Source organism: Pelophylax lessonae (genome assembly GCF_965119305.1).
Source record: "Pelophylax lessonae genome assembly, chromosome: 3".
NCBI lineage: Eukaryota > Metazoa > Chordata > Amphibia > Anura > Ranidae > Pelophylax > Pelophylax lessonae.
In genome coordinates, this window is record NC_138770.1 from 88449176 (window position 1) to 88461767 (window position 12592).

The 12592-nt window shown below is 39.4% G+C and overlaps 1 protein-coding gene across 1 annotated transcript in view; it reads right to left on the minus strand.

Annotated features, from left to right (window-relative positions):
• LOC309551316 (cytochrome P450 2B11-like) overlaps window positions 1–12592 on the minus strand; it is an 87086-nt gene that overhangs the window by 23724 nt on the left and 50770 nt on the right. Inside the window, exons 10-12 of the mRNA XM_082251851.1 lie at window positions 9121–9317; window positions 3739–3901; window positions 292–441 (exon numbers count right to left, since the gene is read on the minus strand). Coding sequence (XP_082107977.1) covers window positions 292–441; window positions 3739–3901; window positions 9121–9317 — 510 coding nt within the window. The remainder of the gene's footprint in view (window positions 1–291; window positions 442–3738; window positions 3902–9120; window positions 9318–12592) is intronic.

Genomic DNA, 12592 nt, shown 5'->3' on the forward strand with positions numbered 1-12592 from the left:
ATGAGTTCAAATATCTATATGTGTCAGATATGGCAATTATCATAGAAAAAGGTGGCCAATATGGGAAGTGACAGACCGCCTAATTTGCCCATATAGGAGCACATGGGAAATGGGCATCAAGGAAGACGATCTGTAATATTATTCCAATAACAAATGCAGATACAAATGCGAAAAAAAAAAATATCCCAAAGCAAAAAAAAGGTACGGTAATCAATTTTTTTTTTCTTGTAGAACACAGGGCATAAAAAAATTTGAATGATAAAGAAGACACAGACGCATCAAAACAATCACCTTCATAAGTCTTCATTGCTTGCACTAAGCATTCAGCTTCTTCACTAATCTTGTCTTCTATAGCTTTCTTTCCCATCCCGTAATCTCGAAGCGTTGAAAGAGTGAATCTTCTCATTGCCTTCCAGCTCTCACCATTAGAAAAAAAAACGCCTAAACAGGAGAAATGTAAAATTTTCTTTGAGTCAAAAATTATTATGTCTGATACAAATGCGCCCAAAATACAAATTTAGGGTTGTTGATAGCAAAAACAAATAGTTCCTAGTATTTTCAAACCGTCCTCCCCAATTAAGCTGCTACCGTCGATTCATCGGCAATCTCCTTCTTATTTGGAGAGGAGACATGACCAGCTTGCAGCAATTTATGAACCATCTCAATTCCAATAATAGAAACATTGAGTTGACATGGAATGTGAATGCCAACAGTATTGTATTCTTGGATTTAGAGATCTTTAAAGATGATGGTTGTCTGAAAACCCGCACTTACTTCAAACCTACGGACCGAAACTCGTACATACCCACCGGCAGCTGCCACCACCATCTGTGGTTATGTAACATTCCAAGGGGGCAATTTTTGAGGATGAAACATAATTGCTCCTTGGAAGAAGATTTTCGGTCCCAGTCAAAATTGTTAGCCTCTAGGTTCCTGGAAAAGGGTTATGATCCTGCCCACATTGACAAGGAACTGTCTAAAGTCAGTGTCATTGAACGAGAGACTACCCTTACTACATCTAGGAAAATAGCCCCCAGTAACAAATTCAGTTTTGTGCTGGACTATAATGTCCAGTACAGGAAGTTTGAAAATATTGTTACTAAATACTGGCCTATTTTACAACATGATAGGATATTAGGTCCAGCTCTCCCTACAAAACCGAGATTTATCTACCGAAGAGCACCAACACTCAGAGATCAGTTAGCCCCAGGGGTTATTGATCCACCAATTAAAACTGATAATAGACTATTCCTGTCTTTAAAAGGATTTTACGCCTGTGGAAGGTGTGCTGCCTGTAAGACCTCCAAGGGCAACATCAGAAAAAGAAAAGAGTTCTTGGCCACAGCTACGCAAGAAGTCCATGTCCTCAAAGATTTCATTACCTGTGCAACAAAGGGTGTAGTCTATATGCTTGAATGTAAATGCAGATACCAGTATGTGGGTTGAACCACGAGAGCATTACATGTAAGTGTTGGTGAGCACATGAATAAGATTAGACAGGGTAAGGATAAGCATAATGTCCCTAAACACTTTAAAAGGTACCATCACTGCGATCCAACCGGATTGAAATTTTGGGGCATAGAGAAAACAACTCGTCACTGGAGGGGAGGAAACTTTGTGAGACAATTAAGTCGCAGAGAATCTTGCTGGATATATCTTACAAAAGTTTTGGTTCCAGGAGGTCTTAATGTAGATTTTGATTTAAATTGTTTTATTTCCAATAGATAGATTTGTTCCCTTTTTTATGTTTAAATTATGTCCAAATTGTTTTTTATAAGTATTAAATGTATTTTAGAGCCATATTCTATTTTATGTATTGGTGCTTGAAGATGTTGTGATCTTACACGGAGTCTCACGGGTACACGTCTTTATTCACATTTAAAATGTGATTTTTAAATGAGAAGTATTGCAATAAGTTATTTTTTAAGAACAATTGTTTATAAGTATACATATATATTTTTATATATTTTATATAAATTTTTTTTTGCAGGTTATTGTGCATAGATGCGGGTCATGCGCAATGTTATAAATATATACCCCATAGAATGTTGTTCGATCTGGGGTGCTTTGTTCCGTGATCTCAAGCCCCTGAGTCTCGATACAACATTAACTGGTTTTGTATATTCCGGTGCCTCCCGGAAGCTGGGCGGGTTCCTGGCTCATAGGTGGAGATGAGTTCGTCTTCACTTCCGCCTGTGGGAGAGCGTCCGGTTGCTAAGCAATAGTGTTAAATAGCTTGCGGGTGCCGCCTTCTTCGTACCCCGCTGAAGAAGTCATGCCCACTGACGCAACGCGTACAGGGGAGGAGTTGTGACGTCACCCGCGACGCTCCGGAGGGATCGATGCATCGGAGCACATCTTTGCCAATATGTATATATGATCTTCTTAATGCACTAGGAAAGTGCCTTCTATGTGAGTAGAATCTTTTAGCTTTACAATAAATGTCGTTTTAAAAAACGGAGAGCACTAGATGTTTTCATGTTTTTTATGGGATGCACAACTGCTGATCGTTCTTGGAGTTCGCTGCAGAGCATAAGAAATCGGGTTTGGCAGAAGTCCATCTGGTCTTTACCCTGATTAAAAGTGCAATGACCTTTAATGGTCGAGTGATGGAGGTGAGAGGCTTGTACTTACTTTGGTGATGGATTCACAATTGAAGTGGTGCATGTATTCATCCTTTACAGCACGGGTCTCCTAAACTACATCTTTGTGCATACCTCTGTGAAGTTGAAAGGACTACTATATTTATTATTTATGTTTCTTTATTAGGGACATTTTTTGTATACATTAAGCAGTTTATGTGATTTACTGTATACAATTTTAGCGCTGCACCTTTGTTATATTTATTTATTTCATTGGGTATTGATAGTTTTGACCTTTACCGGTGTTCAGCTGCTTATTTACCATTTTCTGTCAGATCTGAGCGCTGAATAGTCTCCTTTTATTTCTAGTATTTATTTTGTCTTATCTATTAAGATCTCATTCACACTGAAGCGGTGCGACTCTGTACTACTTCTGGGGCGACTTGTGAAGTCCCGTGCACCGCGACTTCGGCGCGACTTGCACGGACTTCATATAATGAATGTCTATGCAAGTCGCTCCGATGTAGCCCCGAAGTAGTACAGGACCCTTTTTCTAAGTCAGGGTGACTTGTGTCGCTCCTATTAGAACGGGTCCTATAGAGGTCAATGGACCGCGACGGACCGCGACTTGTCAGGCTGACAAGTCGCCTGACAAGTCGGGGCAGTGTGAATGGAGCCTAAATAATTTATTTTAAAACATTTCCTTAAAGGATATCTAAACCCAAGAACAAAAAATATTGTAATATATTGCTGCCTGCCAATCCTTAGATGTGGTGGCTGCATTGATTTTATTTTTTCTAGACGTTTTTCATTATTTACACTTGGTAATTCGGCCAGTAACATGATTCCTGTCATAGGGTGAAAATGCTCACTTTCCATACTGTATCTTTGGAGAAGCAGTTTTGTCACCCTTGGGCAGGATTACAGCCCCCCCCTTCTCTTTGCAACATAGAGGAAGGTGTTGTGTAGTCCACAGAGATAGTTGAGAACACTACTAACTGATAACAGTGAGCAGAGAATCTGCTGACTGGATTTCTTGCAGGATCAACAAGTTGGGTTTTGCATTTATTGAAAAGAGTTCAACAGAAAACAAATAAAACTCAGTTGCATGAACCATATCGGTTGCCATTTACCAAAGATAAAAAAACATGGTTACCGTTGTCTTTTGTTGATTTAGAAAATATTTCCAACTTTGGTCTGTTAGAAAATTCTTCACCATAGTTGAGTAGAGCATCTTTAACAGTGTCATAGCCACACAAGACGATGACTTTTGCCATTCCAAAATGAATGGTTAATACCGTGCCATGCTTCTTAGACAGCTGTAAACGTAACATTGAGTAGTAAGACATAGTTAATGACCTAAAATTAGCATTAAATAAATCCCCTTCTATTATGTCTAAACACATATTTCATTCCATTTTTTTATGTCTTTATGCATAGGTCTGTTAAACTTAAAACAACATTCCAGTTTTGCTAAGAACGTTTGCTTAAATTCTTGCAATTAATGTAGTTCATCTGGAGGCGATTATTTGTTTCTCCACAAAAATAGAGTAACAATTTAGTGGATTTTCTGAACATACGGTAAATACAGAATGAAATCTACTGATTGTAGTGTCCATCCTATGTGTACCTTTCCCATCTGTCCTTTTTTGGAGGGACTGTCCCTCTTCTGGAATCAAATCCCTCAGTCAAAATGTAATCTCAGTTGTCCTTTTTTCCCTGATGTAAAATTATAAAATGTACAATTTAGTCACACAAAGTTTTATACTACACTAAATCTTTCAACCAACATCTAAATTATTGTATTTTTAAGACAGTATAAAGCAAAAAAAAAAAAAACATTTGTGCATTTCACTAATCAATTTCAGGCATGTTAATTCTCCATAGTCTGCACAACTGCAGAGTCTTCCATTTAAAGAGAGACTAGCAAGAAGAACAAACAAAAAAAGTTGCACTTGACATGGTGAAGTCCGTCAATACATCTTCTTCTAGACATGACACAAGGGCACAATGTGAAGTAATCTCTTTGCTGCCTGCTGTTTTTTAGGTTGATACCCACTATCTGGTATCCAGTGGCAGAAGTTCTTTCTGTGAATTTGTCTTGCCATACAGTGTTCATATAGATAGGCATAGAGAAGCACTAAGTAAGCCCCAACACTGGGAAGATTATCAGAATTGAGGTAGGCCCTTCCTCTTATGGGTAAAGATTAGGGATGATCGAACTTTTGAAAAGTTCGGTTCGACCAGAACACCCGAACTTCACGAAAGTTCGGTTCGGATTTCAGAACCCCATTGAAATCAATGGGACCCGAACTTCTGTAATCAAAAAACACCATTTTTAAGCCCTAAAACCCAATAAATGCCCCTAAAAAGTGCCTAGGGTTCTGGGTCATGCCCCAGGGACTATTAATCACACAAAAAAAAGTTCTTAAAAATTGTCATTTTTGATAAAAAAGCCAATTATTGAAAAATTAAAAAAAAAAAAAAGAGATTTTTTTGATTTAGTATCTGGGGGGTCTAAAAGGTGTGCATGTGAAGTTTCAGCTCTGTAGCATGTCCAGAACCATGAAAAAAAAAGATAATTTTTCAGTAGAACAGGGATGTGGTTCGGGAGCCTCCTTTAACTTTAACACCTATATGATCTTTTTTTCTGGTTCTGGACATGCTACAGAGCTGAAACTTCACAGGTACACCTTTTAGACCCCCCAGACACAAAATCACACAAAAAAAGTTCTTAAAAATTGTCATTTTTGATAAAAAAGCCAATTATTGAAAAATTAAAAAAAAAAAAAAAAGAGATTTTTTGATTTTTACTTTGGATTTAGTATCTGGGGGGTCTAAAAGGTGTGCATGTGAAGTTTCAGGTCTGTAGCATGTCCAGAACCCCCCAAAAATTAGCATTTTCTTATAATTTTTATTAGAACAGGAATACGGCTTCTCTACGGCGCTTTTTCTTGCATTTATCGGGCATTTTTGGAGGCAGGCATGACTTTTTTTGGATTTAGTGTCTGGGGGGTCTAAAAAGTGTACCTGTGAAGTTTCAGCTCTGTAGCATGTCCAGAACCAGAAAAAAAGATAATTTTTCAGTAGAGCAGGGATGGTGGGACCCCTCTTTTACACTTATATGATCTTTTTTTGGGGTTCTGGACATGCTACAGAGCTGAAACTTCACAGGTACACCTTTTAGACCCCCCAGACACAAAATCACACAAAAAAAAGTTCTTAAAAATTGTCATTTTTGATAAAAAAGCCAATTATTGAAAAATTAAAAAAAAAAAAAACAAAAAAAAAGAGATTTTTTGATTTTTACTTTGGATTTAGTATCTGGGGGGTCTAAAAGGTGTGCATGTGAAGTTTCAGCTCTGTAGCATGTCCAGAACCAGAAAAAAAAGATTGTTTGTATTAGAAAACTTTAAGCACAGGAATATGGCTTCTCTGCTGTAACACCTTGCCGGTTTAATAGCAGGCATTTTTTTGGGTTCTTTGCAGTCAGGAAAAACATCTGAACTTGTGTATAGTGGTACTGTGCACAAGTTCTGATGTTTTGCCTGCCTCCAAAATTCCCCAAAAAATGCCAGCAAAAACACACCTGGGCATTTTTTTTTTTGACGCTAGCGTTTTTTTTTGGCATTTTTGGGGGTTCTTTTGAGGCAGGCAAAACATCTGAACATGTGTATAGGGGGGATATATAGACATATATGTCTGAATATATACCCCTAGACATATATAGGTGTGATAGTAGCAGAAATAAATGCTTGCGCTAATGAAATCATTTACAGTAATATATTTCTGCTACTATCACACCTATATATGTCTCGGGGTATATATTCAGACATATATGCCTATATATACACCCTATACACATGTTCAGATGTTTTGCCTGCCTCAAAAGAACCCCAAAAAATGCCAAAAAAAACGCTAGCGTCAAAAAAAAAATGCCCAGGTGTGTTTTTGCTGGCATTTTTTGGGGGGTTTTGGAGGCAGGCAAAACATCAGAACTTGTGCACAGTACCACTATACACAAGTTCAGATGTTTTTCCTGACTGCAAAGAACCCAAAAAAATGCCTGCTATTAAACCGGCAAGGTGTTACAGCAGAGAAGCCATATTCCTGTGCTTAAAGTTTTCTAATACAAACTATCTTTTTTTTCTGGTTCTGGACATGCTACAGACCTGAAACTTCACATGCACACCTTTTAGACCCCCCAGATACTAAATCCAAAGTAAAAATCAAAAAATCTCTTTTTTTTTTTTTTTTAATTTTTCAATAATTGGCTTTTTTATCAAAAATGACAATTTTTAAGAACTTTTTTTGTGTGATTTTGTGTCTGGGGGGTCTAAAAGGTGTACCTGTGAAGTTTCAGCTCTGTAGCATGTCCAGAACCCCAAAAAAAGATCATATAAGTGTAAAAGAGGGGTCCCACCATCCCTGCTCTACTGAAAAATTATCTTTTTTTCTGGTTCTGGACATGCTACAGAGCTGAAACTTCACAGGTACACTTTTTAGACCCCCCAGACACTAAATCCAAAAAAAGTCATGCCTGCCTCCAAAAATGCCCGATAAATGCAAGAAAAAGCGCCGTAGAGAAGCCGTATTCCTGTTCTAATAAAAATTATAAGAAAATGCTAATTTTTGGGGGGTTCTGGACATGCTACAGACCTGAAACTTCACATGCACACCTTTTAGACCCCCCAGATACTAAATCCAAAGTAAAAATCAAAAAATCTCTTTTTTTTTTTTTTTTTTAATTTTTCAATAATTGGCTTTTTTATCAAAAATGACAATTTTTAAGAACTTTTTTTGTGTGATTTTGTGTCTGGGGGGTCTAAAAGGTGTACCTGTGAAGTTTCAGCTCTGTAGCATGTCCAGAACCATAAAAAAAAAGATCGTTTGTATTAGAAAACTTTAAGCACAGGAATATGGCTTCTCTGCTGTAACACCTTGCCGGTTTAATAGCAGGCATTTTTTTGGGTTCTTTGCAGTCAGGAAAAACATCTGAACTTGTGTATAGTGGTACTGTGCACAAGTTCTGATGTTTTGCCTGCCTCCAAAACCCCCCAAAAAATGCCAGCAAAAACACACCTGGGCATTTTTTTTTTGACACTAGCGTTTTTTTGGCATTTTTTGGGGTTCTTTTGAGGCAGGCAAAACATCTGAACATGTGTATAGGGGGTATATATAGGCATATATGTCTGAATATATACCCCTAGACATATATAGGTGTGATAGTAGCAGAAATATATTACTTTAAATGATTTCATTAGCGCAAGCATTTATTTCTGCTACTATCACACCTATATATGTCTAGGGGTATATATTCAGACATATATGTCTATATATACCCCCTATACACATATTCAGATGTCATGTCTGACATCAAACATGTCCTCAAAAAAGCACTGGCAGTGGCAGCCCCTGCAGCATTAAAAAATGCTTGCTGGTGAGAAGCCACATTCCTGTCCCGAAGCAAAGAAATGATCATTTCTCTATAGCGGTCACCCTGCTATGGAAGGGTTTTGTCACCCTGCCATAGCAGTCACTGTCAGTTAACCCTACACTACACTACGGTCCCCTGACACTTAACACTTTCCCTACAGAAACTAAATTTTTGAAGCTAACTTAAGTGTAAAGGAGCACTCTAACTACACTAGATATCCCTTTCCTCACACTAAAAATAGCTAAATGACACTTTTAAAGTAAAATTAACAGAACTGCTTCCACTCTCTTCCATGTCCAGTATAACAATGCTGGGAATATGGCGGGGGCGATCTTATATACTGGGGGGCGTATTCACTAATGATTGGTCTAGGGACCCCCTAGTCACTCCAATCACATTCCTAGCATTCTTCTGCCCCCTCAATTGGCTTTTGCTAATGGTTCTGGTCCAATCACGGGCTTTTAAAGCCCATTTCCTGAAGCATTGCATTTTGGGCGGTTCTGGTTGCCGAATTCCGATCTTTTTGGGCAAAAAGTTCTAAATTCGGCCGAACCTCGAACACCCAATGTTCGGGCCGAACCGATGGTGGACCCGAACCGTTCGATCATCCCTAGTAAAGATCTGGTATACTCTCCAGAGAGGCAGGCCACTAATCAGCATCAGTACCTGTCTAAAGCCCAACTATGGTGACCTAATCTGAGCTGGAAATATATAAGAGGTGATACCAGTGTTGCCAGGGATGCCCAAAGAGCTCAAACAGGAGAAAATGGGCAATTGGTGGAATGTGGTAGAAAATATACAACTACGTTTGTAGCTGTTTCTAGATAGAGCATGCAGGTACTGCAGACTGTAGGAGCCCTTGTGAGTTCCTGGCAAAGAAAGATGGCCACGTGGCACTATGGCAAGTGGGCTTGCAGGTATAAATAAACAACAAACTCAAAAGAATGCCCAGAATATTTATTTAACCAGGAGCCCTATGTTATTTATGTTCAGCACTCCAAGGCATGTTCATAAGGTGGAAGGAATACCAGCCAAATGCCTTATCTTAATACCTGTCTTTAAAAAACGAAATATGAGCTTAGTAAAAGATGGTTGTATTACCTCCATAAATGTTTTGTAAGGATGTTTCATATCAATCATGTGCAGATTTCCAATGATGGGTAAAGGTTTGGGCCCGGGAGGTAAATTCTTGTGTTTATGTCTCTTTTGGTTATTGTAAACATTGGCCAAAAAGAGAATGACCACAACAGATATAAGGATTGTGATAAGGTCCATGGAGAACGTGTTGCCAACGATATCTAAGGAAAGGAAAAAAAACACCAGAGTGAATAGAAAAAAGACAAATTACAACCTCTGTCAATTTTTTACTGCTGCCTGTGTGGGTGGAGTCCTGGGTTGTTAGAGGATGGCAGCAGATTACCCCTGATGTACGCAATGTTAACAAAGCACACTACCAATATCCCTGGAGACTTTGAGGCAGCAACCAAACATTAAACATCTGTAAAAGAATATGATTTTATTCATCGACTTTATTCATCCATGGTTAAAAGTAATTGATACAGGATATCCAAAAATATTTGGTTCCAGTATTATTCATTCATCATTCAGTATACATCAATCCTCATGAAATATTGTTGCTCACAAGTTAAGAACAAATACTTATATACAATATCCAGGTGAAAGACCCAATTACTTTCAATCAAAGTAGTCTAGATCTTCTTCAGGGGGCATATCCGGATATCATAATCCATATAAGAAAATGAATGAACATGACCGGAACCATTAAAAGAAGAGACACTAGCGCCAAAGTAGACCAGAATAACAAACAAGGAACACTTAAGGACTCATGTGGACCCAAGATGCCAATGGGGGAAGAAGAAAAAGGGCCAACGTCCCCATGCAAAAAATATAGAATATAAGCACAGTGAGGGAATCAGGTAGTTAGACCTCCATGTTGAAAGGATTTGATAATCTTGGAAATCCCTAACACACTAGCCCAGAAGTGTCTGTATGTGCTCAGGTAGTGTGGTACTTGTTTGGAAATTCTTTTATTCAAGCATGTGAGTCTCAATATTGTGGAATTTCTCCCTTTACAGATGTGTGAGTACTCTATTTCAGGAAAAAGTAGGAAGGCACATTTGGCCAATTTAGTGGAAGCAGGTGGTGAATCAGGGCTGACAACACTTGATGTAGTTGGCAGAATAAAGTATGTAACAGCTTGTGGAAGACCTGTCAGCCTCCCTGGTTGGAGTTGCGATGGATAGCAGTACTGGTTACAGAGTGGGTTGGATGCTGCAGGAGATTGTGCTGGACTCACCTGCTGTGTGCACATGCTGTAAGCATCACGGACTCTTGGAATATGCTTTGCGGAGGGGGCTAAGTCTAGGCTTACATTGCCACACTACAAGGGCATTACGGTGGACATTATATAGTGGGGGGTTCAAAGGAAAGGCTTGGTCATTTGCCACACAGGAATAGTCTAGAACCTCTTTCCTGTCTGCCCTGACTGTGATCAATTGACGGTAACGGTGACACCCTGTGCCTGCTGTGGGGACTGCCTGGAATTCCTTTTTGAGGTCCCCGCAGCCTGAGAGCTTCTGTGTGAGAGAAAAGTGCTTTGGGAGTAGCACACTCTATGAGAAAAGGGAATCTCTTCAGTCACCCGGCTCACCGGGTGGTAATAGTCCTACCTCCTATGACATCAGTGAGTGGTGACCTGGTTCCCTCAAGGTCACCAGGGTTGAACTCATTTGTAGGGAGCCTGTATATGAGGCCATGGTGGACACTGCAGCTGAGCAATGCTGTTGAAGAGTGTAATCAAGGCCAGTGTTCCCTGTTTCCTGTTACTGAGAGTTGGGAACCCGATGGCACTGCATGTCATTCATTGACTTGAATGAAGTGTCACTATAGGGTTTATTTACCAACGCTAGAGAGGGCAATATTAGTCACAATTCTGCAGAGAAACCAATCAGCTTCCAGGTTTTATTGCTAAAGCTTAATTAGACAAGCTTAGGTTTGAAACTGATTGGTTTCTCTGCAGAATTGGGACTAATTTTGCCCTCTCTAGCTTTAATATGTAATCCTCTATATGACACACCAAATAAAGAAAAAATAAAAATAAAAACAAAACAGTGTTATGCACTGAAACATGCATCATACAGCTGGCACTGCACTAACCTGCTGTTTTTAACAGAGGGTTTCAAGCGCAGCTCCCGACATTTCCAGATGACCGCACAGTTGCACAGTTGCAGCCTGTTTTTACACATCGTGCTGTATAGTGCCAAATTAGGCAGCACATTCAGCTCCTGAAAATTTCAGTCCTGCTGTAATTTCCATCCCACAGAAAAAGTGGAAGTAAAATAAACCTAATTATTGGTGTCAGTGACAACCTTAGTAACTTCCACCTGTGACCAACAGCACCCCATATTGTTGAGTAGAGCTGTGTAGATGTCAAAAGTGGCTGGATAGGAATACGATTAATACACACTTTGGTAGTCAGTGGCAGTTGGTTAGTTAACCCCCGTCAGTCTTTACAGATCACATGCTCCCATATTGCTCTCTCTCCCAGATGACATCAGGCCAGGACTATATTTCTACTGATGGGCAGAGACTAGAAAAGGCTTGCAGTAAAGGAGACAGTCTCAGAACCTGGCACAATGTTTTGATTCTGCAAGGTGCCCTACAGTTAGGGACCCATTGCAGGATGAGTTGGGCAGTGCACAGAGAGCTGGTGTGCTGCGTTGTGTGTGTTAGTGAGTCACTGGCTTTAGACAAGTATGTAGACCAGCCTTTTTCAACCTTTTCAACACAGAGGAACCCTTGAAATAAATTTCTGGTCTCGGGGAACCCCTGCTAAAAATTAAACATTAGTGAGACAGTCAGTGGGAAGAATGCTCCTTACTCTTGTCATCATTGGGAAGAATTACCCCCTGACAGATAGATAAAAGAAACAACGGTGTCATTGGAAACTTATCTGAGAGGCCGAAATTGCCCATTGCTCAAGGAACCCTTAGCAACCTCAGGAGGAACCCCAGGGTTCCACGGAATCCTGGTTGAGAAACCCTGATGTAGACAGTAAATTCTGACCTGTACAGGATTCTTGTTGTAGGTCAGTGATTCACTAGGTCAGGATGAGGACAGCCTCTTGAAAAAAAGCAGTAACAACAGCATCCATAATACTGCCATCATAGTTTTACTTTAGTTAAAAAAAAAGACTTTAAAGCTAAACTTTAAAGAGTTTAAAGGTAAAGCTACATTTTTCCAAGTGATCATGTCCCTTTACTCACAGTTCTGTGCTGTAAGGTGATCTGGTTTTCTCTCTTCCGTGTCTCTGCAGTAAATGATTTACTTTTATACACGGCCAGTATTTATACCCTTTTATACAGCATTTTATGAACCTTTAGCAGGCCTTTAAGCATTCCATCATCTCGCAGTCTCCACCCAACAATAGAAAAAGGTATTATAAGGTGACACTGGCTGGGGAATTTAGCATTCTGCAGATAATTTACTATAATGTAAAGTATGTACTTTGAAGGTTTGTGATTGCTTGACAGTAAAAATAGTGTCTTAATGG